Source organism: Chelon labrosus (assembly GCF_963514085.1).
Source record: "Chelon labrosus genome assembly, chromosome: 1".
Lineage (NCBI taxonomy): Eukaryota > Metazoa > Chordata > Actinopteri > Mugiliformes > Mugilidae > Chelon > Chelon labrosus.
The window spans coordinates 39,327,072-39,352,597 of record NC_140337.1 but is presented as its reverse complement, the minus strand read 5'-3'; the positions used below and the strand labels follow the sequence as shown (position 1 = coordinate 39,352,597).

Sequence of the window (25,526 nt, the reverse complement as noted above, 5' to 3'; positions counted from 1 at the left end):
CAGGTTGAAATCAGAGTGTAAACAGATTCAGATTCGAGTGTAAACAGGTTTAAATCCAATTGTAAACAGATTCAGATTAGAGTGTAAACAGGTTTAAAGCAGCTGAGACTAATATGAACCAGACTGCTGATATAAACCAGTTAAACTGATCTGGTTTCAGTCCAGATTAACTCCACATGTATCTGAACCCTCCACAAGTGTTTGTTCTTGATCAAAGTGAAACTCAGATCTCACCTCAACAGTGGGACGATGACTGGATGAGTGTTGTGCTCACGTGACCATGTGACCATGTAGCATAGCGTAGCATAGCGTAGCGCCTGCAGCGTTGTGGGCCACATGTCAGTCACACATGTGTAAACAGAGACTGATTGTCAGAAACACGTCAACACACTGAGAGGAGATGACCTGACCCTGTCTGGGGTCACAGCTGAGGTCAGAGGTCAGAGGTCAGAGGTCAGAGGTCATTCTTCTTCATGGTTTTATTAACAGACTCCTCATTTACACACAGACGACAGTTCAGACTCCCTCCCTCTCTCTGTCTTTATGAATCGAGGTTGACTCCTCCTCCTCTCTGATGATGTCAGTTGCCGGGCAACTGAGGCTCCCAGGACCTCCTTGTTACCGCGGCAACCGCATCACTGTCTCTACTTCTCATTCTGTACTTTCCTACCACTTTCTTCTTTAGCTCAGTCTGTCGCTCTCGTACGCCTCCTGTCTTCTTTTACTCTTCATTTCTTCCTTCATCCTTTCTTTCTCCTCCTCCTACTCCTCCTCCTCCTCCTCCTTCTCCTGCTCCTACTCCTACTCCTCCTCCTCCTTCTCCTGCTCCTACTCCTCCTAATCCTTCTCCTCCTCCTAATCCTTCTCCTCCTCCTACTCCTTCTCCTCCTCCTCCTCCTCCTCCTCCTCCATTAGACTCTGTTGTGGTCTTCCAGTCTCCTTGGTGTCTGTGCTGCTCTTTGTGTTGCTACCTGGTCAGAAGTATGTGGACGCTACTTTCACTTAGTCCTGGTTCTGTCAGAGATGAGGAGGAGTCAGAGATTAGATGAGGAGGTGTCAGAGATGAGGAGATGAGGAGGTGTCAGGGATTAGGAGATGAGGAGATGAGGAGGAGATTAGGAGGAGTCAGAGATGAGGAGAAGATTAGGAGGATTCAGAGATGAGGAGATGAGGAAGAGTTAGAGATGAGGAGATGAGGAGGTGTCAGAGATGAGGAGATGAGGAGGTGTCAGAGATTAGATGAAGAGGCGTCAGAGATTAGGAGATGAGGAGGTGTCAGAGATTAGATGAGGAGGTGTCAGAGATGAGGAGATGAGCAGGTGTCAGAGATTAGATGAGGATGATATTAGGAGGAGTCAGAGATGAGGAGCGGAGGGGGAGTCAGAGATGAGGAGATGAGGAGGAGTCGGAGATGAGGAGAGGAGGGGGAGTCAGCGATGAGAAGATGAGGAGATGAGGAGGAGATTAGGATGAGTCAGAGATGAGGAGATGAGGAACAGTTAGAGATAAGGGGATGAGGAGAAGATGAGGACTCAGAGATGAGGAGGTATCAGATGAGGAGATGAGGAGGAGTCAGTGAAGAGAAGGAGTCAGAGATGAGGTGAGGAGGTGTCAGAGGAGGAGATGAGAAGGAGTCAGAGATGAGGAAGAGTCAGAGATGAGAAGGAGTCAGAGATGAGGAGGAGTCAGAGATGAGGTGAGGAGGTGTCGGAGGAGGAAATGAGGAGTAGTCAGAGATGAGGAGGAGTCAGAGACGAGGAGGAGTCAGAGATAAGGTGAGAAGGTGTCAGAGAAGGAGATGTCGAAGGAGTCAGAGATTAGGAGGAGTCAGAGATGAGAAGGAGTCAGAGATGAGGTGAGGAGGTGTCAGAGGAGGACATGAGAAGGAGTCAGAGATGAGAAGGAGTCAGAGATGAGGAGGAGTCAGAGATGAGGAGATGAGGAGGAGTCAGAGATGAGGAGGAGTCAGAGATGAGGAGATGAGGAGGAGTCAGAGATGAGGAGGAGTCAGAGATGAGGAGATGAGGAGGAGTCAGAGTGAGGAGGAGTCAGAGATGAGGAGATGAGAAGGAGTCGGAGATGAGGAGGAGTCAGAGATGAGGAGATGAGAAGGAGTCAGAGATGAGGAGGAATCAGAGAAGACAAGGAGTCAGAGATGAGGAGGAGTCAGAGATGAGGAGGAGTCAGAGATGAGGTGAGGAGGTGTCAGAGGAGGAGATGAGAAGGAGTCAGAGATGAGGAAGAGTCAGAGATGAGAAGGAGTCAGAGATGAGGAGGAGTCAGAGATAAGGTAAGAAGGTGTCAGAGGAGGAGATGAGAAGGAGTCAGAGATGAGGAGGAGTCAGAGATGAGAAGGAGTCAGAGATGAGGTGAGGAGGTGTCAGAGGTGAGGAGGAGTCAGAGATGAGAAGGAGTCAGAGATGAGGAGGTGTCAGAGATGAGGAGGAGTCAGAGATGAGGTGAGGAGGTGTCAGAGGAGGAGATGAGAAGGAGTCAGAGATGAGGAAGAGTCAGAGATGAGAAGGAGTCAGAGATGAGGAGGAGTCAGAGATAAGGTGAGAAGGTGTCAGAGGAGGAGATGAGAAGGAGTCAGAGATGAGGAGGAGTCAGAGATGAGAAGGAGTCAGAGATGAGGTGAGGAGGTGTCAGAGGAGGAGATGAGAAGGAGTCAGAGATGAGGAGGAGTCAGAGATGAGAAGGAGTCAGAGATGAGGAGGAGTCAGAGATGAGGAGATGAGGAGGAGTCAGAGATGAGGAGGTGTCAGAGATGAGGAGGAGTCAGAGATGAGGAGTCAGAGATGAGGAGGAGTCAGAGATGAGGAGTCAGAGATGAGGAGGTGTCAGAGATGAGGAGGAGTCAGAGATGAGGAAATGAGGAGGAGTCAGAGATGAGGAGATGACAAGGAGTCAGAGATGAGGAGGAGTCAGAGATGAGAAGGAGTCAGAGATGAGGAGATGAGGAGGAGTCAGAGATGAGAAGGAGTCAGAGATGAGGAGGAGTCAGAGATGAGGAGATGAGGAGGAGTCAGAGATGAGAGGTCAGAGATGAGGTGGAGTCAGAGATGAGGAGTCAGAGATGAGGAGGAGTCAGAGATGAGGAGTCAGAGATTAGGAGGTGTCAGAGCTGAGGAGGAGTCAGAGATAAGGAGATGAGGAGGAGTCAGAGATGAGGAGGAGTCAGAGATGAGAAGGAGTCAGAGATGAGGAGGAGTCAGAGATGAGGAGATGAGGAGGAGTCAGAGATGAGGAGGAGTCAGAGATGAGGAGATGAGAAGGAGTCAGAGATGAGGAGATGAGAAGGAGTCAGAGATGAGGAGGAGTCAGAGATGAGGAGATGAGAAGGAGTCAGAGATGAGGAGGAGTCAGAGATGAGAAGGAGTCAGAGATGAGGAGGAGTCAGAGATGAGAAGGAGTCAGAGATGAAGAGATGAGAAGGAGTCAGAGATGAGGAGGAGTCAGAGATGAGGAGGAGTCAGAGATGAGGAGATGAGAAGGAGTCAGAGATGAGGAGGAGTCAGAGATGAGAAGGAGTCAGAGATGAGGAGATGAGGAGGAGTCAGAGATGAGGAGTCAAAGATGAGGAGTCAGAGATGAGGAGGAGTCAGAGATGAGAAGGAGTCAGAGATGAGGAGATGAGGAGGAGTCAGAGATGAGGAGGAGTCAGAGATGAGAAGGAGTCAGAGATGAGGAGATGAGGAGGAGTCAGAGATGAGGAGGAGTCAGAGATGAGAAGGAGTCAGAGATGAGGAGATGAGGAGGATCAGAGATGAGGAGGAGACAGAGATGAGGAGGAGTCAGAGATGAGGAGGAGTCAGTCATCTATGCTGGAGCTAACAGCTAATGCTAACTCCTGTGTTTCTGCAGAAGTATCGTTACCAAGACGATGAGACTCCGCCCATCGATCCCAGCCCTGGTCACATGACCCACGGACGTAGCACCGAGCTGAGCCACGCCCACCTGGACGGATACACACACCCTGCTGCTCTGACTGTACGCACACACACACATACATTAACACACACACATTAACACACACACGCAGGCATTAACACACACACACATTAACACACACATTAACACACACATTAACACACATTAACACACACTAACACACATTAACACACCATCACACACACTAACACACACATTAACACACATTAACACACACATTGACACACACATTAACACACTGACACACACTCTGAATGTGAAGCATCCTTCTGCTGTTCTGCTCAGCCGTTGCCATGGCAACTGTGGAGCGGGGGGCGGGGGGCAATGCACAATTCAATTCAATTCAATTTTATTTATATAGCGTCAATAACAATACAAATCGTCTCAAGACGCTTTACAAAAACCCGGCCTGAAACCCCCAGAGCAGCCTGAAGGCAACGGTGGCAGGAAAAACTCCCTTTTAACAGGAAGAAACCTCGAGCAGAACCCAGCTCATATGGAGGACCCATCTGCCTAAGGCCAGCCGGGTACAGACAGAAGAAAGAGAGAAGAGAACAGCAAAGAGAGAAGAGAAGAGAACAGCAGAATAAACATACATCTGTCATAGATACACATATCTGACTAAAGTGTACATGTGGAATCTTATGATACAAACTGATGATGCTACATGACAGTTTGAAAATGTAAGAGGAATCATAGGCAGGTTGGAGAATTGTTCATTCAGGTAGGAGTGGATAACTGCAGGATTCCATGAAGACTGGGCAGGCTGATGAGACCACGACAACAGATGTAGTATAGAGCTCCACAGGAAACAGGAAACATACCACTCCAGGCCAGAGATACTCACAAGAAGAGGGGGGAAGAGGGGGGAAGGGGGGGGGGGGGGGTGGGACACACACAGCAGTAAACATTCTACATAGTAATAGCACAGAATTGTATGACTAGTAGTATATAGGAAATTAGAGGGCAAGAGCTCTGTGCCAGAGAAAAGAAAGTGGAGGATGAGAGAGAGGAGAGAGAAGAAAGAAGGAGGACATGTGTTTGGTGCATCGTCCCCCAGCAGCCTAGGCCTATAGCAGCATAACTAAGGGATGGTTTAGTCCAGCCCTAACTATAAGCCTGATCAAAAAGGAAAGTCTTAAGCCTGACCTTAAAAATAGAGAGAGTGTCTGCCTCCCGAACCCAAACTGGGAGCTGGTTCCACAGGAGAGGAGCCTGATAGCTGAAAGCTCTACCTCCCATTCTACTTTTTGAAATTCTAGGAACCACAAGTAGGCCTGCACTTTCAGACCGAAGTGATCTGCTGGGATGATATGGTACAATGAGGTCTTTAAGATACGATGGAGCTAGGCCTTTAAGGGCCTTGTATGTAAGGAGGAGGATTTTAAATTCTATTCTAGACTTTAAAGGGAGCCAGTGAAGAGAAGCTAAAACTGGAGTAATATGATCTCTCTTGCTAATTCCTGTCAATGCTCTTGCTGCGGCATTTTGAATCAACTGGAGGCTTTTTAAAGAGCTATTTGGACAGCCAGACAGTAATGAATTACAATAATCCAGTCTGGACGACACAAATGCATGAACTAGTTTTTCAGCATCACTCTGAGACAGGATGTTCCTAATTTTGACGATATTACGCAGGTGAAAGAAGGCAGTCCTGGTCACTTGCTTTATGTGACATTTAAAGGACATATCCTCATCAAATATAACACCAAGGTTTTTCACAGTAGTACTGGAGGCCAAGGTAATGCCATCCAAAGACACCATGTGATTAGATAATGAATCTCTGAGATGCTTAGGACCGAATACAATAACTTCTGTTTTGTCTGAGTTTAAGAGTAGGAAATTACAGGTCATCCAAGCCTTTATGTCTTTAAGGCATGCTTGGAGTTTAACCAGCTGATTAGTTTCATCTGGTTTCATAGATAAATATAGCTGGGTGTCGTCTGCATAGCAATGAAAGTTTATGCCATGTTTTCTAATAATCTTGCCTAATGGCAGCATGTATAACGTGAAGAGTATTGGTCCTAGCACAGAACCCTGAGGAACTCCATAACTTACTTTTGTATAAGTAGAGGAATCATTATTGACATGAACAAACTGGAATCTGTCAGATAGATAGGATTCAAACCAGTCTAATGCAGTTCCTTTAATCTTGACCTCACTTTCAAGTCTCTGTAGTAAAATATTATGATCAATAGTGTCAAATGCAGCACTAAGATCTAGCAGAACAAGTATAGAGACAAGTCCACTGTCTGAAGCCATGAGGAGGTCATTGGCAACTTTAACCAGAGCTGTTTCTGTACTATGATGAACTCTAAAACCTGACTGAAACTCTTCAAACAGACCATTCTTGTTCAAGTGGTCACACAACTGATTAGCAACAACTTTTTCTAGAATTTTGGAAATAAAAGGAAGGTTGGAGATTGGTCTATAGTTGGCTAAAACATCTGGATCTAGAGTGGCTTTCTTGAGTAAGGGCTTAATTACAGCAACCTTAAAGGACTGAGGCACATATCCTGTTAATAAAGATAAATTTATCTGGTTCAATATGGAGGTGTTAATTATTGGAAAAACTTCTTTGAGCAATTTAGTTGGGATTGGATCTAAAAGACAGGTTGATGGTTTAGATGCTGTAATTGTTGAAGAGAGCTCAAGAAGATCTACTGGGGAGAAGGTTTCCAGATATTGATAAGGTCGACAAGTTTCTAATGTCGCTGTACTTACATCTTTAACAGCTGTTGGAAGGATGCCTTGAATGTTTTCTCTAATGCCAACAATTTTATTAGTAAAGAAGCTCATGAAGTCATTACTACTGAGGGCTAAAGGAATAGATGGCTCAACAGAGCTGTGGCTCTTTGTCAGCCTGGCTACAGTGCTGAAAAGAAATCTGGGGTTGTTCTTGTTTTCTTCTATTAATGATGAATAATATGCTGTTCTAATACTACTGAGAGCTTTTTTATAAGTTGTTAAACTATCTTTCCAGGCTATGCGAGCTTCTTCAGAATTAGTGGAATGCCAAATTCTTTCTAGCTTTCGGACTGCCTGTTTTGAACAGCGCAACTGTGAATTATACCAGGGAGCTAGCCTCCTCCGATTTATGACCTTCTTTTTCAGAGGAGCAACTAAGTTTAAAGTTGAACTAAGCGATGCTGCAGTGCCATCGACAAAATAATCTATTAGTGCAGGGGTTAAATTGTGGTTGCTGTCGTCCACAACATTGGCACATGGCACTGGGGTAAATAAAGAAGGAATTCATTCTTTATATCTAGTTACAGCATTGTCAGACAAACATCTACTGTAATGAAATGTCTTTTCAGTTCCTGTGTAATCCATTATTGTAAATTCAAAAGTTATGAGGAAATGATCAGACAAAAGAGGGTTATGAGTAAATACTGTTAAACCTTCAGTTTCTATGCCATATGTTAGGACAAGATCTAAGGTGTGATTAAAACTGTGAGTTGATCCATTAACATTCTGAGAAAAGCCAATTGAATCTAATAATAATGTAAATGAAGAGCTAAGGCTGTCACTGACAACATCAACATGGATGTTAAAGTCACCTACTATAATGACTTTATCTGTTCTAAGAACTAAATCACATAAAAACTCAGAGAATTCAGCTAAAAACTCAGAATAAGGAGCAGGTGGGCGATACACCACAACAAAAAGAATTGGTTTTTGTATTTTCTGGTCTGGATGGGGAAGACTAAGAGTAAGACTTTCAAATGAATTAAAGCTCTCCTTAGGTCTAGGATTAATAGATAAATCAGAGTGGAAGATTGCTGCCACTCCTCCTCCTCTACCTGTGCTTCTAGGAATATGATAATTACTATGACTGGGTGGCGTAGACTCATTTAAACTAACATATTCATCATCCTGTAGCCACGTTTCAGTCAAACTAAATAGATCAATCTGATGATCAGTTATCAGATCATTCACTAAAAGAGATTTGGATGAGAGAGATCTGACATTTAAAAGACCACATTTAATTTTCCTATTCTTCTGTTCTACCAATGAACTTGTACTGATTTGAATAAGGTTCCTATGAGAAACTCCTCTTTTGTTATTTTTTGGTTTAAATAATCTGGGAGCAGACAGAACATCTATAGAGTTTATAAAGTCTTGGGTGTGAGACAGTCCTAGAGAAGCGGCAGAGAAGTGTGTAAGACTACAACTCCGCCTCCTGGTCTGAACTCTGGGTTGTCATGGTTTCGGGGGGTTAATAAAATCGGCCATATTCCTAGAGATGAGAGCAGCACCCGCTAAAGTTGGGTGGATGCCATCTCGCCTAATCAGACCAGGCTTTCCCCAGAAAGTGTGCCAATTGTCAATGAAGGCCACGTTGTTTGCAGGACACCACCTAGATAACCAGCGATGGAATGACGACGTGCGACTAAACATGTCATCATTGGTCAGGTTGGGCAGGGGACCAGAGAAAACTACGGAGTCCGACATAGTTTTAGCAAACTTACACACCGATTCAACATTAAGTTTTGTGACCTCCGATTGACGTAACCGGGTGTCATTACTGCCGACGTGAATAACAATTTTACTGTATTTAACCTTAGCCTTAGCCAGCAGTTTGAGATAAGATTTAGTGTCGCCCGCTCTGGCCCCTGGAATGCATCTAACTATGGTCGCTGGTTTCTCTATCTTCACGTTCCGCAAAATAGAGTCGCCAATCACCAGAGTTGGTTTCTCAGCGGGTGTGTCGCTGAGTGGAGAAAACCGGTTGGAGACGTGAAGGGGTTGGTGGTGATCCACGGGCCTTGTGGGACTATGCTTCCTTCGAACCGTCACCCAGCCGCCCTGGTTTCCCGGCTGCTCGGGAGCTGTTGGGGGACAGCTAACTGGAGCTATGCTAACAGGAGCTACTCTTGGTCGGTCCGCACCGGCTACAGGGCCCTGGCTAGCTGCTGGTTGTTTTTCAACGGTGCGGAGCCGTGCTTCCAATTCGGAAAGCCTCGCCTCCAGCGCTACGAATAAACTACATTTGTTACACATACCATTACCACTAAAGGAGGCAGAGGAGTAACTAAACATGTGGCACGAGATGCAGGAGAGAGAAGGGGAAGCAGAGGGAGAAGCCATGGTTAATTCGCTAACGTTAGCAGACAAAGTTGATTAGAAGAAAGAGTATGAGTGGTTCAGAAAGTAGCTATAGAGGACAGGTGGTTGAAGATACGTAAGAATTCCCCGCAATAAACAGAACGTTTTTTTGGAATTTGAGCGACGCTAACACTCTGTAAACAGCAATACCACACGGTGCAGAAGCAGGAAATGACGCAATACGCTTACTCACGTGACGCTAGGACGTCACCAGAACCACCAAGACCAGAACCACTAAGACCAGAACCACCAAGACCAGAACAAGAACCACTAAGACCAGAACTAGAACCAGAACCACTAAGACCAGAACCACTAAGAACAGAACCAGAACCACAACCACCACAGAAGGAGGGGGTGTTGCCATGGGAACAATATTAGCCTGAAGGTGTGTGTGTGTGTGTGCGTGTGTGTGTGTGTGTGTGTGTGTGTCCTTTTCTTTACAACAATTGAATTCCTCTCCTTTATATCTTTACTCTCTCTCTCTCTCTCTCTCTCTCTCTCTCTCTCTCTCTCTGACATCACGTAGGGGAGGGGATTCCTTCAGAGAGAGAGAGAGAGAGAGACATAGACTCAGAGAGAGAGAGAGAGAGAGAGAGAGATGTGCAGTGGAGCGTTATCAGGATAGAGCAAGGAGAGAGAGGGAGCGGGCGAGCGAGCGGAGGAGGAAGGAGGGATGACAGAGGGGGCGAGTGAAACAGCCTCTCTCTCTTTCTCTTCTTTTTTCAGAGGATTCGTTCGCTCGTCCACTCGTCTCATTTCTCTACATTCACTGGATTCTTCTCCTTCATCTCTCTCTCTCTCTCTCTCTCTCTCTCTCCCTCTCTCTCTCTCTCTCTTTCTCCCTCTCTCTCTCTCCCTCTCTCTCTCTCTCTCTCTGGGTGAACGAGGGAGGACAGAGTGATGTGCTGTCCTGTCCGTCATGTCTCTGTGCTTCGTTAACTCGTCCAGGAGACAACACCTAACGGCTTTAGCCAGTTTGTGCTGAGAGCGGCCTCTCTCTCTCTCTCTCTCTCTCTCTCTCTCTCTCTCTCCCCCTCTCTCCCCCTCTCCCTCCCTCTCTCTCTCTCCTCTGGTTAATTATTCATCCGTCGCTCCACCACCAGTCTTTATGTAACGGCCAGAGAGACAGGAAGTGATGTTTGTGTCGGTGTGGTACGCCAAGAAGATGGGACGCAGATTCATCAACAACGTGAGACGAGCTAAGAGACACAGGCAGAGGATGATGGTAGGACACCTTGCTGCTCCTCGTTAGCCTCTGATTGGCTCCAGGCAGGAGGGGGCGGGGCCTGGAGCTGGATCAATCAGGGACCTCCCTCTGTCAGGAGGCGGGGCTACTGCTAATTAACCAGCTAGTTGATTACAGGTGGGAATCTGAGGATTCATCCAGCTGGTGATGAACTCCATTTCCCACAATCCTCCATGTTTGTCAGATGATCAGTGAGTAGTTAATTAACGTTGTGATTAATCTGCTGTTAGCCTGTTGTTGTTGATTGTTCAGATGGGTTAGGGTCGCGTCGACTAACCAGGTTAAAGGTCAGGGCTGTTTGTTTCCATAGCAACGTCAGCCGCTTGACACCAGGCTAGTGATGGACCAGAACACTTAGCCTGCAGTTAGCTACATTATATGCTAATGCTAATGAGTAGTAGCTATCAGAGTTAGCCCGTGCTTTGAGGCGGGACTCTGCCTTGACTTTGATATAGAGGATATAAATATAAATATAAATATAAATATAAATACACAGAAGGTGAGAGCCGAGTGTTGAACACTTCAGCTCCACCTCCGTCTCTAAATGGAAACTTTCAGCTACTGACGGATGTTCTGGAATCTTAGCTTCATGGAGTCCATGTTGGACCTGAGGACAGGGCCAGGGCTGAGGACAGTCACCCTGTTGTCCTCCGTCCACTGGGGGGCGCTGTAGGACTGGTGACATCATCAGTTACTGTATCAGATCAGCCTGTTAGCATGTACCGATGCTAAAGCTAACGCTGCAGTTCATCTCATGTCCACTAGAGGCTCCGCCCCCACAGACCTCCATGTTGAACCATTACTGCGGAGATAAACCGGTTCAGAGCCTCTGATCAGTCTGAGGAAGGAGGAGGAGTCAGAGACCAAGATGGAGACAGTCTTGTCTCTTCAGAACGTCTCCAGGAGGACATCAGTAGAGTCAGACTTGTAGAGTCTGAAGACGTTTCATCAGAACAGCTTCTTTAGTTCTGACTGGAGGGACCTTTGAGGTTTAAATCATGTTAACAACTAGTGTCCTTTAAGGGTTAGATACTGACCTGTCCTTGATGGGGGACTGTCTGTCCCTGTCCTCTTCCTCTAATGAATGGCTCTAAGGACCCTTTATCAGTCAGAGGCTCCAGAGTCTCTTACTGTAAGACGAGGACAGTTTCCTTTTAAATGCTTATTGGATAAACCAGACCTGGAGGACTGAGGACGTGTGTCCTCTCTACTACAGCTACACATCATACTATATAGATTATAGATTATAGATTATATATATATGATGTATATGATGTATATGATACGCTGATGGAGGAGCAGAGTGGATGTCAGAGCAGCAGCAGCTCCTGGTCCTGAGAGGACGGTGGTTTTAATTAATCCTCTCTCTGTCTGTTATGTAACTGGAGCTCTCTCTCCTCCAGATCCTCCAGAGACCGGAGGAAGTGAAGTGTGATGACAGCTGCTTTCATTATCACACGCTCCACTTGGTTTCACGTTTCACGAGTCTGATGCTTCAAGACAAAATAACTGAAGACTCATCTGAACGTCGGAGACCTGGTCCAGACCGCGTCCTGGGCCTGGTTTTAACGGCTCCCTCTGTCCAGGCCGTGGGTCAGGACACCAGGAAGTGATTCCTGTCTGTGTTGGTCAGAGGATTAAAGTCTTGGTTTGTCGTCCCGTTGGTAGAGGGGTAGAGGGGCAGAGGGGTAGAGGGGCAGAGGGGTAGAGGGGTCGTCCCGTTAGTAGAGGGGTAGAGGGGCAGAGGGGCAGAGGGGTAGAGGGGTAGAGGGGCAGAGGGGTAGAGGGGCAGAGGGGTAGAGGGGTACAGGGTAGAAGGGCAGAGGGGCAGAGGGGTAGAGGGGTCGTCCCGTTAGTAGAGGGGTATAGGGGCAGAGGGGTAGAGGGGTAGAGGGTGTGCTTGAGGAGGCGACCATAGGGGGGCGCTGCAGGACCGACTCCTCATGTCTGACTTTAAAAAGAGACACAACAAACAGGAAGTGATGTCACGGCCCGCGTGATGGCGATGATCTGAGAGAAGAGAGGCGGTCACTATAGCTACGGTTGCCCTGGTAACACCCCCTGGGCCCCCGAAGGCCTGGCAGCTGTTGCCACGGAGTTGCCGTGGCGACGAGTGATTTAACTGTTGGTGATGTTTGTTTTCACAGATGAACGGATCAGAAGGAGAGCTGGAGTACGAGGAGATCACACTGGAGAGGGTGAGGACACACCAGAACCACAACCACAACCACCAACACCAGAACCACCAGAACCAGAACCACAACTACCAACACCAGAACCACCAAGACCAGAACCACTAAGACCAGAACCACCAAGACCAGAACAAGAACCACTAAGACCAGAACTAGAACCAGAACCACTAAGACCAGAACCACTAAGAACAGAACCAGAACCACAACCACCAGAACCACAACCACCAACACCAGAACCAGAACCACAACCACCAACACCAGAACCACCAAGACTAGGACCACTAACACCAGAACCACTAAGACCAGAACCACTAAGACCAGAACAAGAACCACTAAGACCAGAACTAGAACCAGAACCACTAAGACCAGAACTAGAACTAGAACCAGAACCACTAAGACCAGAACCACCAAGACCAGAACCACCAAGACCAGAACTAGAACTAGAATCAGAACCACCAGAACCAGAACCACCAACACCAGAACCACCAAGACCAGAACCAGAACCACCAACACCAGAACCACTAAGACCAGAGCCAGAACCACCAGAACCAGAACCACCAACACCAGAACCACCAAGACCAGAACCACCAAGACTAGGACCAAGACCACTAAGACCAGAACCACTAAGACCAGAACCACCAGAACCAGAACCACCAAGACCAGAACCACCTAGACTAGGACCAAGACCACTAAGACCAGAACCACTTAGACCAGTACCACCAGAACCAGAACCACCAAGACCAGAACCAAGACAACTAAGACCAGAACCACCAAAACCAGAACCAGAACCACTAAGACCACAACCGCAACCACCAAGACCAGAACCACCAAGACCAGAACCACTAAGACCAGAACCACTAAGACCAGAACCAGAACCACTAAGACCAGAACCAGGACCACTAAGACCAGAACCACAAAGACCAGGACCAAGACCACTAGGACCAGAACCACTAAGACCAGAACCGCTAAGACCAGAACTAGAACCAGAACCGCTAAGACTAGAACTAGAACCAGAACCACCAAGACTAGAACTAGAACCAGAACCACCAAGGCCAGAACTAGTCCCGTCTGATTGGTTGCTGTGATCATGTGTCTGGTCCCGTCTGATTGGTTGCTGTGATCATGTGACTGGTCCCGTCTGATTGGTCTCTGTGATCATGTGACTGGTCCCGTCTGATTGGTCTCTGTGATCATGAGTCTGGTCCCGTCTGATTGGTTGCTGTGATCATGTGTCTGGTCCCGTCTGATTGGTCTCTGTGATCATGTGACTGGTCCCGTCTGATTGGTCTCTGTGATCATGTGACTGGTCCCGTCTGATTGGTCTCTGTGATCATGTGACTGGTCCCGTCTGATTGGTCTCTGTGATCATGTGACTGGTCCCGTCTGATTGGTCTCTGTGATCATGTGACTGGTCCCGTCTGATTGGTCGCTGTGATCATGTGACTGGTCCCATCTGATTGGTCGCTGTGATCATGTGACTGGTCCCGTCTGATTGGTCGCTGTGATCATGTGACTGGTCCCGTCTGATTGGTCTCTGTGATCATGTGACTGGTCCCGTCTGATTGGTCTCTGTGATCATGTGACTGGTCCCGTCTGATTGGTCTCTGTGATCATGTGACTGGTCCCGTCTGATTGGTCTCTGTGATCATGTGACTGGTCCCGTCTGATTGGTCTCTGTGATCATGTGACTGGTCCCGTCTGATTGGTCTCTGTGATCATGTGTCTGGTCCCGTCTGATTGGTCTCTGTGATCATGTGACTGGTCCCGTCTGATTGGTCGTTGTGATCATGTGACTGGTCCCGTCTGATTGGTCTCTGTGATCATGTGACTGGTCCCGTCTGATTGGTCTCTGTGATCATGTGACTGGTCCCGTCTGATTGGTCTCTGTGATCATGTGTCTAGTCCCGTCTGATTGGTCTCTGTGATCATGAGTCTAGTCCCGTCTGATTGGTCGTTGTGATCATGTGACCTGTCTTTCAGGGGAACTCTGGTCTGGGCTTCAGCATCGCAGGAGGAACCGATAACCCTCACATTGGAGACGACCCGTCCATCTTCATCACCAAGATCATTGCTGGAGGAGCCGCGGCCCAGGACGGACGCCTCAGGTATGTCCTCCCACCGTCCCCCCTCTAACCTCACCGTCCCCCTCTAAACTCACCACCCCCCCCTACCGCCCCCCCCTAACCTCAGCCCTTCGTCTGCAGGGTCAACGACAGCATCGTCTTCGTCAACGACGTTGACGTGAGGGAGGTCACACACTCTATCGCCGTGGAGGCGCTGAAGGAGGCGGGGCCTGTCGTCAGGCTGTACGTCCTGAGGAGACGACCACCGAGCGAACGCATCACACAGATCAAACTGATGAAAGGACCTAAAGGTAGGAGGAGGACAGGAGGAGGAGGAGGAGAGGAGGAGGAGAGGAGGAGAGGAGGAGGAGATGAGGAGGAGAGGAGAAGATGAGGAGGAGAGGAGGAGGAGAGGAGGAGGAGATGAGGAGAGGAGGAGGAGAGGAGGAGAGGAGGAGGAGGAGAGGAGGAGAGGAGGAGGAGGAGGAGGAGAGGAGGAGAGGAGAAGGAGGAGAGGAGAGGAGATGAGGAGGAGGAGGAGGAGATGAGGAGAGAAGTAGGAGGAGGAGAGGAGGAGGAGAGGAGTTGGTGTTGATGAGGTGTTATGTGTCTCCCTCTAGTGGACAACATGTTAATTACCAGTGTGAACTCAACAGATCAGTGATCAGTGACCTGGTTCTGATCCTTGATCCAGGTTCTGATCCTTGATCCTGGTTCTGGTCACTGATCCTGGTTCTGATTATTAATCCTGGTTCTGATCATTGATCCAGGTTCTGATCCTTGATCCTGGTTCTGATCACTGACCCTGGTTCTGATTGTCATACTGATATGAATCCAACCTACGTTGGACCAGTCCATCAGAACCTTTACACCCTCATGTCGTTATGGGGAGACTCTCTGTGGACCTCAGAACCACTAGAAAGGTTTTACCACAGCACTAGGACCTTGGTAGAACCTGGTGAACCTCCAGAGGTTCTGGGTCGCCTCCTAGTCTTGCACTAATCAGGTCTCGTTCCGGTCTGGTCCAGGTCTAGGTTTCAGTATCGCCGGCGGTGTGGGGAACCAGCACGTCCCTGGAGACAACAGCATCTACGTGACGAAGATCATCGAGGGTGGGGCGGCGCACCGGGACGGGCGGCTCCAGATTGGGGACAAGATCCTGGCGGTAGGTGGAGCTGGCGCCTGATCGGCACAGACTGACCCGGTTCTAATGCCAGCTCTCCCCCGACAGGTCAACCACATGTCTCTGGAGGAGGTCCTGCACGAAGACGCCGTGTCCGCCCTGAAGAACACGGGGGAGGTGGTCTACCTGAAGGTGGCCACGCCCATCTCACAGTACCTGCCCTCAGTGGATCGATACAGCCCCCCCGACCTGACCAGCTGTACGTACCCGACCAGAACCACTTCTGACTGATTCTGACACAACTTCCTGGTTGACTCTTCTTCTTGTCTTCTTGTGCAGCCTACATGGAGCCGGACTACATGTGTGATTACCCACAAGCCCTTCCCCCTCCGTCACCACGGCGATACTCGCCCATCCCCCGAGGCATGATGGGAGAGGACGACTACTCCAGGGAGCCGCGCAGAGTTTGTGTCCAGAGAGGGTCCACCGGTCTGGGCTTCAACATCGTCGGCGGAGAGGACGGAGAGGGCATCTTCATCTCCTTCATCCTCGCCGGAGGGCCGGCCGACCTGAGCGGAGAGCTCCGCAAGGGGGACCAGATCCTCAGTGTGAGTACATCAGAACCAGGGACCCTCAGACTAGAACCAGAGACCATCAGACCATCAGACCAGAACCAGGGACCAGCAGCGGTACTCAACACCTGTCTCCTTGCAGGTGAACGGTGTGGATCTCAGGTACGCCACACATGAGCAGGCAGCAGCAGCTCTGAAGAACGCTGGACAGACCGTTACCATAGTAGCGCAGTACAGACCTGAAGGTGAGGAGACATTTTGAGACGTCCAGAAACGTCCCGACTGGACAGTCCCGTCTGGACTGATGAGTTTCATGTGTCTGTCTCCAGAGTACAGTCGCTTTGAAGCAAAGATCCACGACCTGAGGGAGCAGATGATGAACAGCACGTCTGGAAGTCTGAGAGCCAACCGCACCTTCTACGTCAGGTAAGTAGGGTCCTCAGCCAATCAGGATGGAGCATTAGTCCAGGTAGGGACAACCCTGAACACCCTGAACGTCCTCGTTCCATCAGGGCGCTGTTTGACTACGACAAGCAGTGGGACTGTGGCGTCCTGTCTCAGGCTCTGGACTTCAACTTCGGGGAGGTCCTCCATGTGATTGACAGCTCAGATGACGAGTGGTGGCAGGCCAGACGGGTCAACCAGCAGGGGGAGCTGGAGGAGCTGGGATACGTCCCGTCCAAGCACAGGTCTACCTCAGACTTTTAAATGCTAACGTAGCTAGCTAGCTAATGACATTCATTCACTGACAGTTTCACTGAGCTAAAGTTTAACCAAGCCCCGCCCACTAGCATGGAGGAGGAGGGGCTTATGACCTGTAGTGCTTCAGAGGAGCCGTCATGGCGTCCACTGGTCTCCAGACTATGGACACATGTCAGTGAGTAGACGAAGACCAACAGAGTGTGTTTGTTTCAGGGTGGAGAGGAAGGAGTGGTCACGGATGAAGAGTAAAGGTAACTGACCGAATTATTATAATCTGATCTAATTATAATCTGATCTAATTATAATCTGATTTAATTATAATCTGACCGAATTATTATAATCTGATCTAATTATAATCTGTTCTATTTATAAACTGATCTAATTATAATCTGATCTAATTATAATCTGACCTAATTATAATCTGTTCTATTTATAATCTGATCTGATTATAAACGGTTCTATTTATAATCTGATCTAATTATGATCTGTTCTATTTATAATCTGATCTAATTATAATCTGTTCTATTTATAATCTGTTCTAATTATAATCTGATTTAATTATAATCTGATCTATTTATAATCTGATCTAATTATAATCTGTTCTATTTATAAACGGTTCTATTTGTAATCTAATCTAATTTTAATCTGATCTAATTTTAAACTGTTCTAAGTATAAACATCATTCATCAGTGGAACATCTTCTGATCTGGCGTTATTGCCTCTCAGCTCTTCCTTTTTTTTACATCAAATCCTTCCCTTTGAGTGTCTCCGTTTCTACTTTCTGTCTTTTCTCCGTCTTGTCTCTGTCTTGTCTCTGTCTTGTCTCCGTCTCTACTTGTCTCCGTCTCTACTTGTCTCGGTCTTGTCTCTGTCTTGTCTCTGTCTTGTCTCCGTCTCTACTTGTCTCTGTCTCTAGTTGTCTCTGTCTTGTCTCTGTGTCTGCTTGTCTCTGTCTTGTCTCTGTCTCTGTCTTGTCTCTGTCTTATCTCTGCTTGTCTCTGTCTTGTCTCTGTCTCTGTCTTGTCTCTGTCTTGTCTCTGTCTCTTTCCCTGTCTTGTCTCTGTCTTGTCTCTGTCCCTGTCTTGTCTCTGTCTTTTCTCTGTCTCTGTCTTGTCTCTGTCTTTTCTCTGTCTCTGTCTTGTCTCTCGGTCTTTGACCTAAATAATCAAACTAAATGTTTTCTTCCTGCAGGCAGAGAGAGTTTTGTCCACAGCTACGAGCTGGTCGCTCAAATTGAAGGTGAGTGTCTCTGGTCCTGTACTTTGTGAAGGACGTCCGTCTCAGAGCTTTAACCAGACAGTCTCAAGGCCTGGACAGGGTATTGTAGTGCCACAGAGAGAGCCGTTCAAATGCTGATCAGTTGTGTGTCCCTCCGTCTCTGTCCAGTGGACTACGCTCGTCCCATCATCATCCTGGGACCGACTAAAGACCGAGTCAACGACGACCTGCTGTCCGAGTTCCCAGACAAGTTCGGCTCCTGCGTCCCCCGTGAGTCTCCAACCAGAAGAAGACGCCGTGTAGACAAACATGAAGTCTCTCATGTCCCTATGTCCCTCTGCCCACAGATACAACTCGTCCTCGCCGGGACTACGAGGTCGATGGGCGGGACTACCACTTTGTGTCCTCGCGGGAACAGATGGAGCGGGACATCCAGTCGCATCGCTTCATCGAGGCGGGGCAGTACAACAACCACCTGTACGGGACGTCGGTGCAGAGCGTCAGACAGGTGGCCGAGCAGGTAAGGCTCTCTTGTTACCACGGTGATGTTCACAGGGTCCCTTTAGGCGGTCTCTGTGAAGGACTGTCCCTCATGTCCTCTGTCCTTCAGGGGAAGCACTGCATCCTGGACGTATCGGCCAACGCTGTGAGGAGGCTACAGGCGGCTCAGCTCCACCCGGTCGCCATCTTCATCCGTCCACGCTCCCTGGAGAACATCCTGTAAGTCCTCGTCCTCTGACGGTGTTGGGTCCGAGGACAGTTTTGTCCTCTGGGTTTTGTTTCTGACTGTGTCTTCCTTGTGTTCAGGGATCTCAACAAGCGTCTGTCGGAGGACCAGGCCAGGAAAGCTCTGGACCGAGCCGTCAAACTGGAGCAGGACTTCCTGGAGTGTTTCACAGGTGAAGACAGACGGCACCGTTTACTTTGATCAACCGCCATGATGTTAACGTTAACCTCCATCGCTACGTGTTAACGACGTGTTATTGACGTGTTATTGACGTGTTAACGACGTGGTATTGACGTGTTAACGACGTGTTATTGACATGTTAACGACGTGTTAACGGCGTGTTATTGACGTGTTATTGACGTGTTATTGACATGTTAACGACGTGGTATTGACGTGTTAACGACGTGTTATTGACGTGTTATTGAAGTTTTTTTGCCGTGTTTTTGCCGTGTTACTGACGTGTTATTGACGTGTTATTGACGTGTTACTGACGTGTTACTGACGTGTTATTGTCGTGTTATTGTCGTGTTACTGACGTGTTATTGTCGTGTTATTGCCATGTTACTGACGTGTTATTGACATGTTATTGCCATGTTACTGACGTGTTATTGACGTGTTACTGACGTGTTATTGTCGTGTTATTGTTGTGTTACTGACGTGTTATTGTTGTGTTACTGACGTGTTATTGACGTGTTACTGACGTGTTTTTGACGTGTTATTGACATGTTACTGACGTGTTACTGACGTTATTAAATTTACCTCCATCTCTTCTTGTCTCCAGCCATCGTCCACGGCGACAGCTTCGAGGAGGTCTACCACCAGGTCAAGGTCGTCATCGAGGAGCAGAGTGGCCCCTACATCTGGGTCCCTGGCCGCGAGAGACTCTGATTGGCCACTGCAGTCACTGTCTCCATGGGAACTGCCCCCCCAACCCCCTCCTCTCAGCGGCGACTTTTTATCAATATTGTTTTCTTTCTATGGGAGGAGGATGATATCTGATTGGATGGATGTGATCACAAGACACATGGACACCAGACACATGATTGATTGATTGATTGTTTGATTGGTTGATTGATTGATTGGTTGGTTGATTGATTGATTGATTGACTGGTTGATTGGTTGATTGATTGATTGATTGATTGATTGATTGATTGGTTGACTGGTTGGTTGATTGATTGATTGATTGATTGATTGATTGATTGATTGATTGGTTGGTTGATTGATTGATTGACTGGTTGATTGGTTGATTGATTGATTGATTGATTGATTGATTGATTGGTTGGTTGGTTGACTGGTTGATTGATTGGTCGATTGATTGATTGATTGATTGATTGATTGATTGATTGATTGATTGATTGGTTGGTTGGTTGGTTGGTTGGTTGGTTGGTTGGTTGATTGACTGGTTGATTGTGACTCGATCCAATAATCCTATATCATGAGTAAATAATGAATCACAGACTGTAGAGCTCAGTTGGTATTCCAGTATTTATATTATCCTATTTATTTATTGATTAATTAATTTATTGATCTATTTACTTACGTGATGTGGATATGATGTGTGTGTGTGTGTGTGTGTGTGTGTGGGTGTGGGTGTGTGTGTGTACATAAAGACTTGTGTGACTGTAAATAAATCAATGGGGCTCAAACACACAGTCTATTCAGGGCTTAAAGTATCAAACAACCACTACACTACCCACAACCCTCTTCTGCCCTACACACTCTCCTGCTGGACCTCATCCCCCACAATCCTCCTCTGTCTGGACTAAGACTCTCATAGTCCTTCTAATTTGGACTACAGCTCCCTAAGTTATCACAACAACTTTCTAATGGACTACAACACCCACTGTTCTCCTGGGACTGGACTACGATAACACCCAAAATAATCTTTTGTCTGCACTACAACACCCACAGTCCTCCTAATTTGCACTACAACTCTGTAATTTCCCACCTACTTTGACTACAACTCCTATAGTCTTTGGTTTGGACTACAGCAGTCTTCTACTGGACTACAACTCCCAGAGTCCTGAATAAAACCTCTGTCACCTGGACAACCGTCATAATATTCCTAATTTGGACTACAACTCTCTAGTTTCCCACTAGCTTCAACTATACACCCACAGCCCTAGTTGGCCTGGACTACAACAACCTTCTTCTGGACTACAACAACCACAAAGCCACTCTGCCTCTATGCTATATGTGCTATATGCACAGAAGTAAGACTGTAAATCCCACTCATGTGGACTACAAGAGTCTCCTACTGGACTACAACACCCACAAACCTCTTCTATCAGGCTGACCATGCTCTAAAATCCATCTCTTCTGGACTACAACTTCTCCTGTTACTGGACTACAACACCCACAATCCCCTGCTGCAGGTCTGGACAGTTTGGGTGTCTAACAGTTGCTGGTTCTCTTGCTGCTTAGCAACAAAAGGCTGAAGCGTTTCTATTTTTAGCAGAAATGTTTGGACTACATTACCCACAGTTCCCAGCAGTCTCAGTCTCACTGCAGTTCATGAAGGAGTCGTGTTGTTGTGCACACAAACAAACAAATATATATCAAGTCTTGTTTGTGGTTGTTTCCTGAACTCTGTGAGGCTGAGCTTCAAGGACTACAATACCCACAACTCCATTGTTACTGCTGGGGCCTCCATTACCCACAGTGCTCTGGGTGTCATCCACCATCTGTGACCACGGCAACCGGGACTGATGATGGATCCAACATGACGGTTCTGATGGTTCCAGTGGGACTGAGGCCGAATGTTGTCCTGATAATCACTCAACGGGGTCACCTGAGGGGTCACCTGAGGGGGTCACCTGAGAGGGTCACCTGAGAGGGTCACCTGAGGGTTCACCTGAGAGGTCACCTGAGGGTTCACCTGAGAGGGTCACCTGATAGGGTCACCTGAGGGGTCACCTGAGAGGGTCACCTGAGGGGTCACCTGAGAGGTCACCTGAGAGGGTCACCTGAGGGGTCACCTGAGAGGGTCACCTGAGGGGTTACCTGAGAGGTCACCTGAGAGGGTCACCTGAGGGGTTACCTGAGAGGTCACCTGAGGGGTTACCTGATGGGGTCACCTGAGAGGGTCACCTGAGGAGTCACCTGAGGGGTCACCTGATAGCACTGATCACAGAGGCTGTAGTTCTGGATGAAACACTGAAATAAATTCCTTATAAAAGCTGATCGATGTATTGATCTGTTGATTGATCCAATGTAGACCAACATGCATGCTCCCAAAGGCTCATGGGTAACGAGACACGTGACAGAGACAAACCATAGACTGTATAAATACGAAGCCAAATCAAGTAGAGCTCCCCCTGGTGTCTGGCTGCAGTATAGGTCACAAGCTCAGCCCCCTCCATGTTAGTGGGCGGGACTTGAGCCAAACTAAAACACTAAAATACACGTCAGATACATTTATTTCTAGGATGGTTTCTGTCATTTTAGGTAGTTGATATAATGTTGATGAATTTTCAAGAGTCATTTTTTTGGATAAGTTTCATTTTAGTTATTTGACGCTATAGAAACAGGATGTGACTTAATGTTGACCACCAGTTGCCATGCCAACCACTCCATGAAGCGTTCCCGTGGAGAGTTGTAATAACTACTTTTAAAAACTAGTCCAGTGTATAATCCATCATGTCCTTGTAACAGGTGGAGGTAGAGCAGAGCGTAGCATTAATTAAACTAAAACATGAGTGAGTCTGGAGGAAGTGTGGGCGGGGCATCAATATCACGGCTCCACGTGGCTCCGCCCTCAGACCGTACTGATCAGACTCTGGATCCAAACTCACAAGATGGCGCCGCCCGTATCCCCGGGAACATTGAGTCAGATTGACCAATGAGAGGAGGAGGAGACGTGGTGTCCATGTTTATATACAGACTATGGGACCAACAGACAAAGAACCTTTCAGATTAAAACAGGAAGTAACATACCTTTCAAAGTAAAACACATTCAAGTAAAGCCAACAGATGAAAAGTTCACACATTTAACATCTGTTCATGTCTCATGTCATGAATTTGTTTTTAGGAGAGTGAGAAGGGGGTGAAGAGGAGGTGAGGAGGAGGAGGTGTGGGGGATCTGGAGGTGAGGAGGGGTTGGAGGAGTTGAGGAGGGGTTGGAGGAGTTGAGGAGAGATGAGGAGGAGTGAGGAGGAGGAGGTGAGGAGGAGGAGAAGGTCTTTCTTCACTGTTTCCTGACACTCCTCCTCCTCTTCCTCCTCCTCTTCCTCCATCATCAGTATTAATATTTGTGTTTGTGGTTAAACATTAAACATTAAACATTTGACTCAAGTGAATTTTATTGATCTGGTCCAGGAGCTGATCTCTGTCCTGATGATGAATGATTTAACATCTCAACAACATTAAAGACTAATATATGAGATTAAAGTCAGCCAATATTACATCATCTAGGATTAAATCAGAGTCCATGTGTTCACAAGTGTTTTGATCAGTGTAATAAGACTCTCTTTGGTTTAGTCTTCTACTGGACTACAACAGTCTTCTACTGGACTACAACTCCCAGAGTCCTGAATAAAACCTCTGTCATCTGGACAACCGTCATAATATTCCTATTTTGGACTATTAGCTACAACTACACACCCACAGCCCTAGTTGGCCTGGACTACAACAACCTTCTTCTGGACTACAACAACCACAAAGCCACTCTGCCTCTATGCTATATGTGCTATATACACAGAAGTAAGACTGTAAATCCCACTCATGTGGACTACAAGAGTCTCCTACTGGACCCACAAGCCTCTTCTATCAGGCCGACCATGCTCTAAAATCCATCTCTTCTGGACTACAACTTCTCCTGGGACTGGACTACAACACCCACAATCCCCTGCTGCAGGTCTGGACAGTTTGGGTGTCTAACAGTTGCTGGTTCTCTTGCTGCTTAGCAACAAAAGGCTGAAGCGTTTCTATTTTTAGCAGCATTATGGAATGGTTAAATTAAATAATATCGAGTAGGTTAAGAAGATCAGGCAATAAGACATCTTGAGACAAAGAAGTAGGCATTCTCTTCTCTTTCCCCGTGAAGACTCTGGAAACCCGATCCAAACACGGCCTGAATAATTAACTCATAAAACCAGAGAGACGCTCCCTCTTCTCCACACTTTTAACTTTACTTACCAGAAAACAACGTGGCCTTCATTGATAATTGGCACACTTTCTGGGGAAAGCCTGGTCTGATTAGGCGAGATGGCATCCACCCAACTTTAGCGGGTGCTGCTCTCATCTCTAGGAATATGGCCGATTTTATTAACCCCCCGAAACCATGACAACCCAGAGTTCAGACCAGGAGGCGGAGTTGTAGTCTTACACACTTCTCTGCCGCTTCTCTAGGACTGTCTCACACCCAAGACTTTATAAACTCTATAGATGTTCTGTCTGCTCCCAGATCATTTAAACCAAAAAATAACAAAAGAGGAGTTTCTCATAGGAACCTTATTCAAATCAGTACAAGTTCATTGGTAGAACAGAAGAATAGGAAAATTAAATGTGGTCTTTTAAATGTCAGATCTCTCTCATCCAAATCTCTTCTAGTGAATGATCTGATAACTGATCATCAGATTGATCTATTTAGTTTGACTGAAACGTGGCTACAGGATGATGAATATGTTAGTTTAAATGAGTCTACTCCACCCAGTCATAGTAATTATCATATTCCTAGAAGCACAGAGGAGGAGGAGTGGCAGCAATCTTCCTCTCTGATTTATCTATTAATCCTAGACCTAAGGAGAGCTTTAATTCATTTGAAAGTCTTACTCTTAGTCTTCCCCATCCAGACCAGAAAATACAAAAACCAATTCTTTTTGTTGTGGTGTATTGCCCACCTGCTCCTTATTCTGAGTTTTTAGCTGAATTCTCTGAGTTTTTATGTGATTTAGTTCTTAGAACAGATAAAGTCATTATAGTAGGTGACTTTAACATCCATGTTGATGTTGTCAGTGACAGCCTTAGCTCTTCATTTACATTATTATTAGATTCAATTGGCTTTTCTCAGAATGTAAATGGATCAACTCACAGTTTTAATCACACCTTAGATCTTGTCCTAACATATGGCATAGAAACTGAAGGTTTAACAGTATTTACTCATAACCCTCTTTTGTCTGATCATTTCCTCATAACTTTTGAATTTACAATAATGGATTACACAGGAACTGAAAAGACATTTCATTACAGTAGATGTTTATCTGATGATGCTGTAACTAGATATAAAGAATTAATTCCTTCTTTATTTACCTCAGTGCCATGTGCCAATGTTGTGGACGACAGCAACCACAATTTAACCCCTGCACTAATAGATTATTTTGTCGATGGCACTGCAGCATCGCTTAGTTCAACTCTAAACTTAGTTGCTTCTCTGAAAAAGAAGGTCATAAATCGGAGGAGGCTAGCTCCCTGGTATCATTCACAGTTGCGCTGTTTAAAACAGGCAGTCCGAAAGCTAGAAAGAATTTGGCATTCCACTAATTCTGAAGAAGCTCGCATAGCCTGGAAAGATAGTTTAACAACTTATAAAAAAGCTCTCAGTAGTATTAGAACAGCATATTATTCATCATTAATAGAAGAAAACAAGAACAACCCCAGATTTCTTTTCAGCTCTGTAGCCAGGC

General features: G+C 46.9%; 1 protein-coding gene across 1 annotated transcript; it reads left to right on the top strand.

Moving 5' to 3' along the window:
• Nucleotides 1-12,442: 12,442 nt before the first annotated feature.
• On the top strand, nt 12,443-19,838 carry dlg4b (discs, large homolog 4b). Its single transcript, XM_084548480.1, has 15 exons — nt 12,443-12,504; nt 14,479-14,603; nt 14,703-14,872; nt 15,590-15,726; nt 15,793-15,943; nt 16,024-16,292; nt 16,399-16,501; nt 16,586-16,682; nt 16,769-16,945; nt 17,172-17,209; nt 18,276-18,446; nt 18,524-18,696; nt 18,787-18,896; nt 18,984-19,075; nt 19,685-19,838. Exons 1-15 carry the CDS (start codon nt 12,454-12,456, stop codon nt 19,789-19,791), a joined length of 1,971 nt encoding a protein of 656 aa, XP_084404606.1. The 5' UTR covers nt 12,443-12,453; the 3' UTR covers nt 19,792-19,838.
• Nucleotides 19,839-25,526: the final 5,688 nt, after the last annotated feature.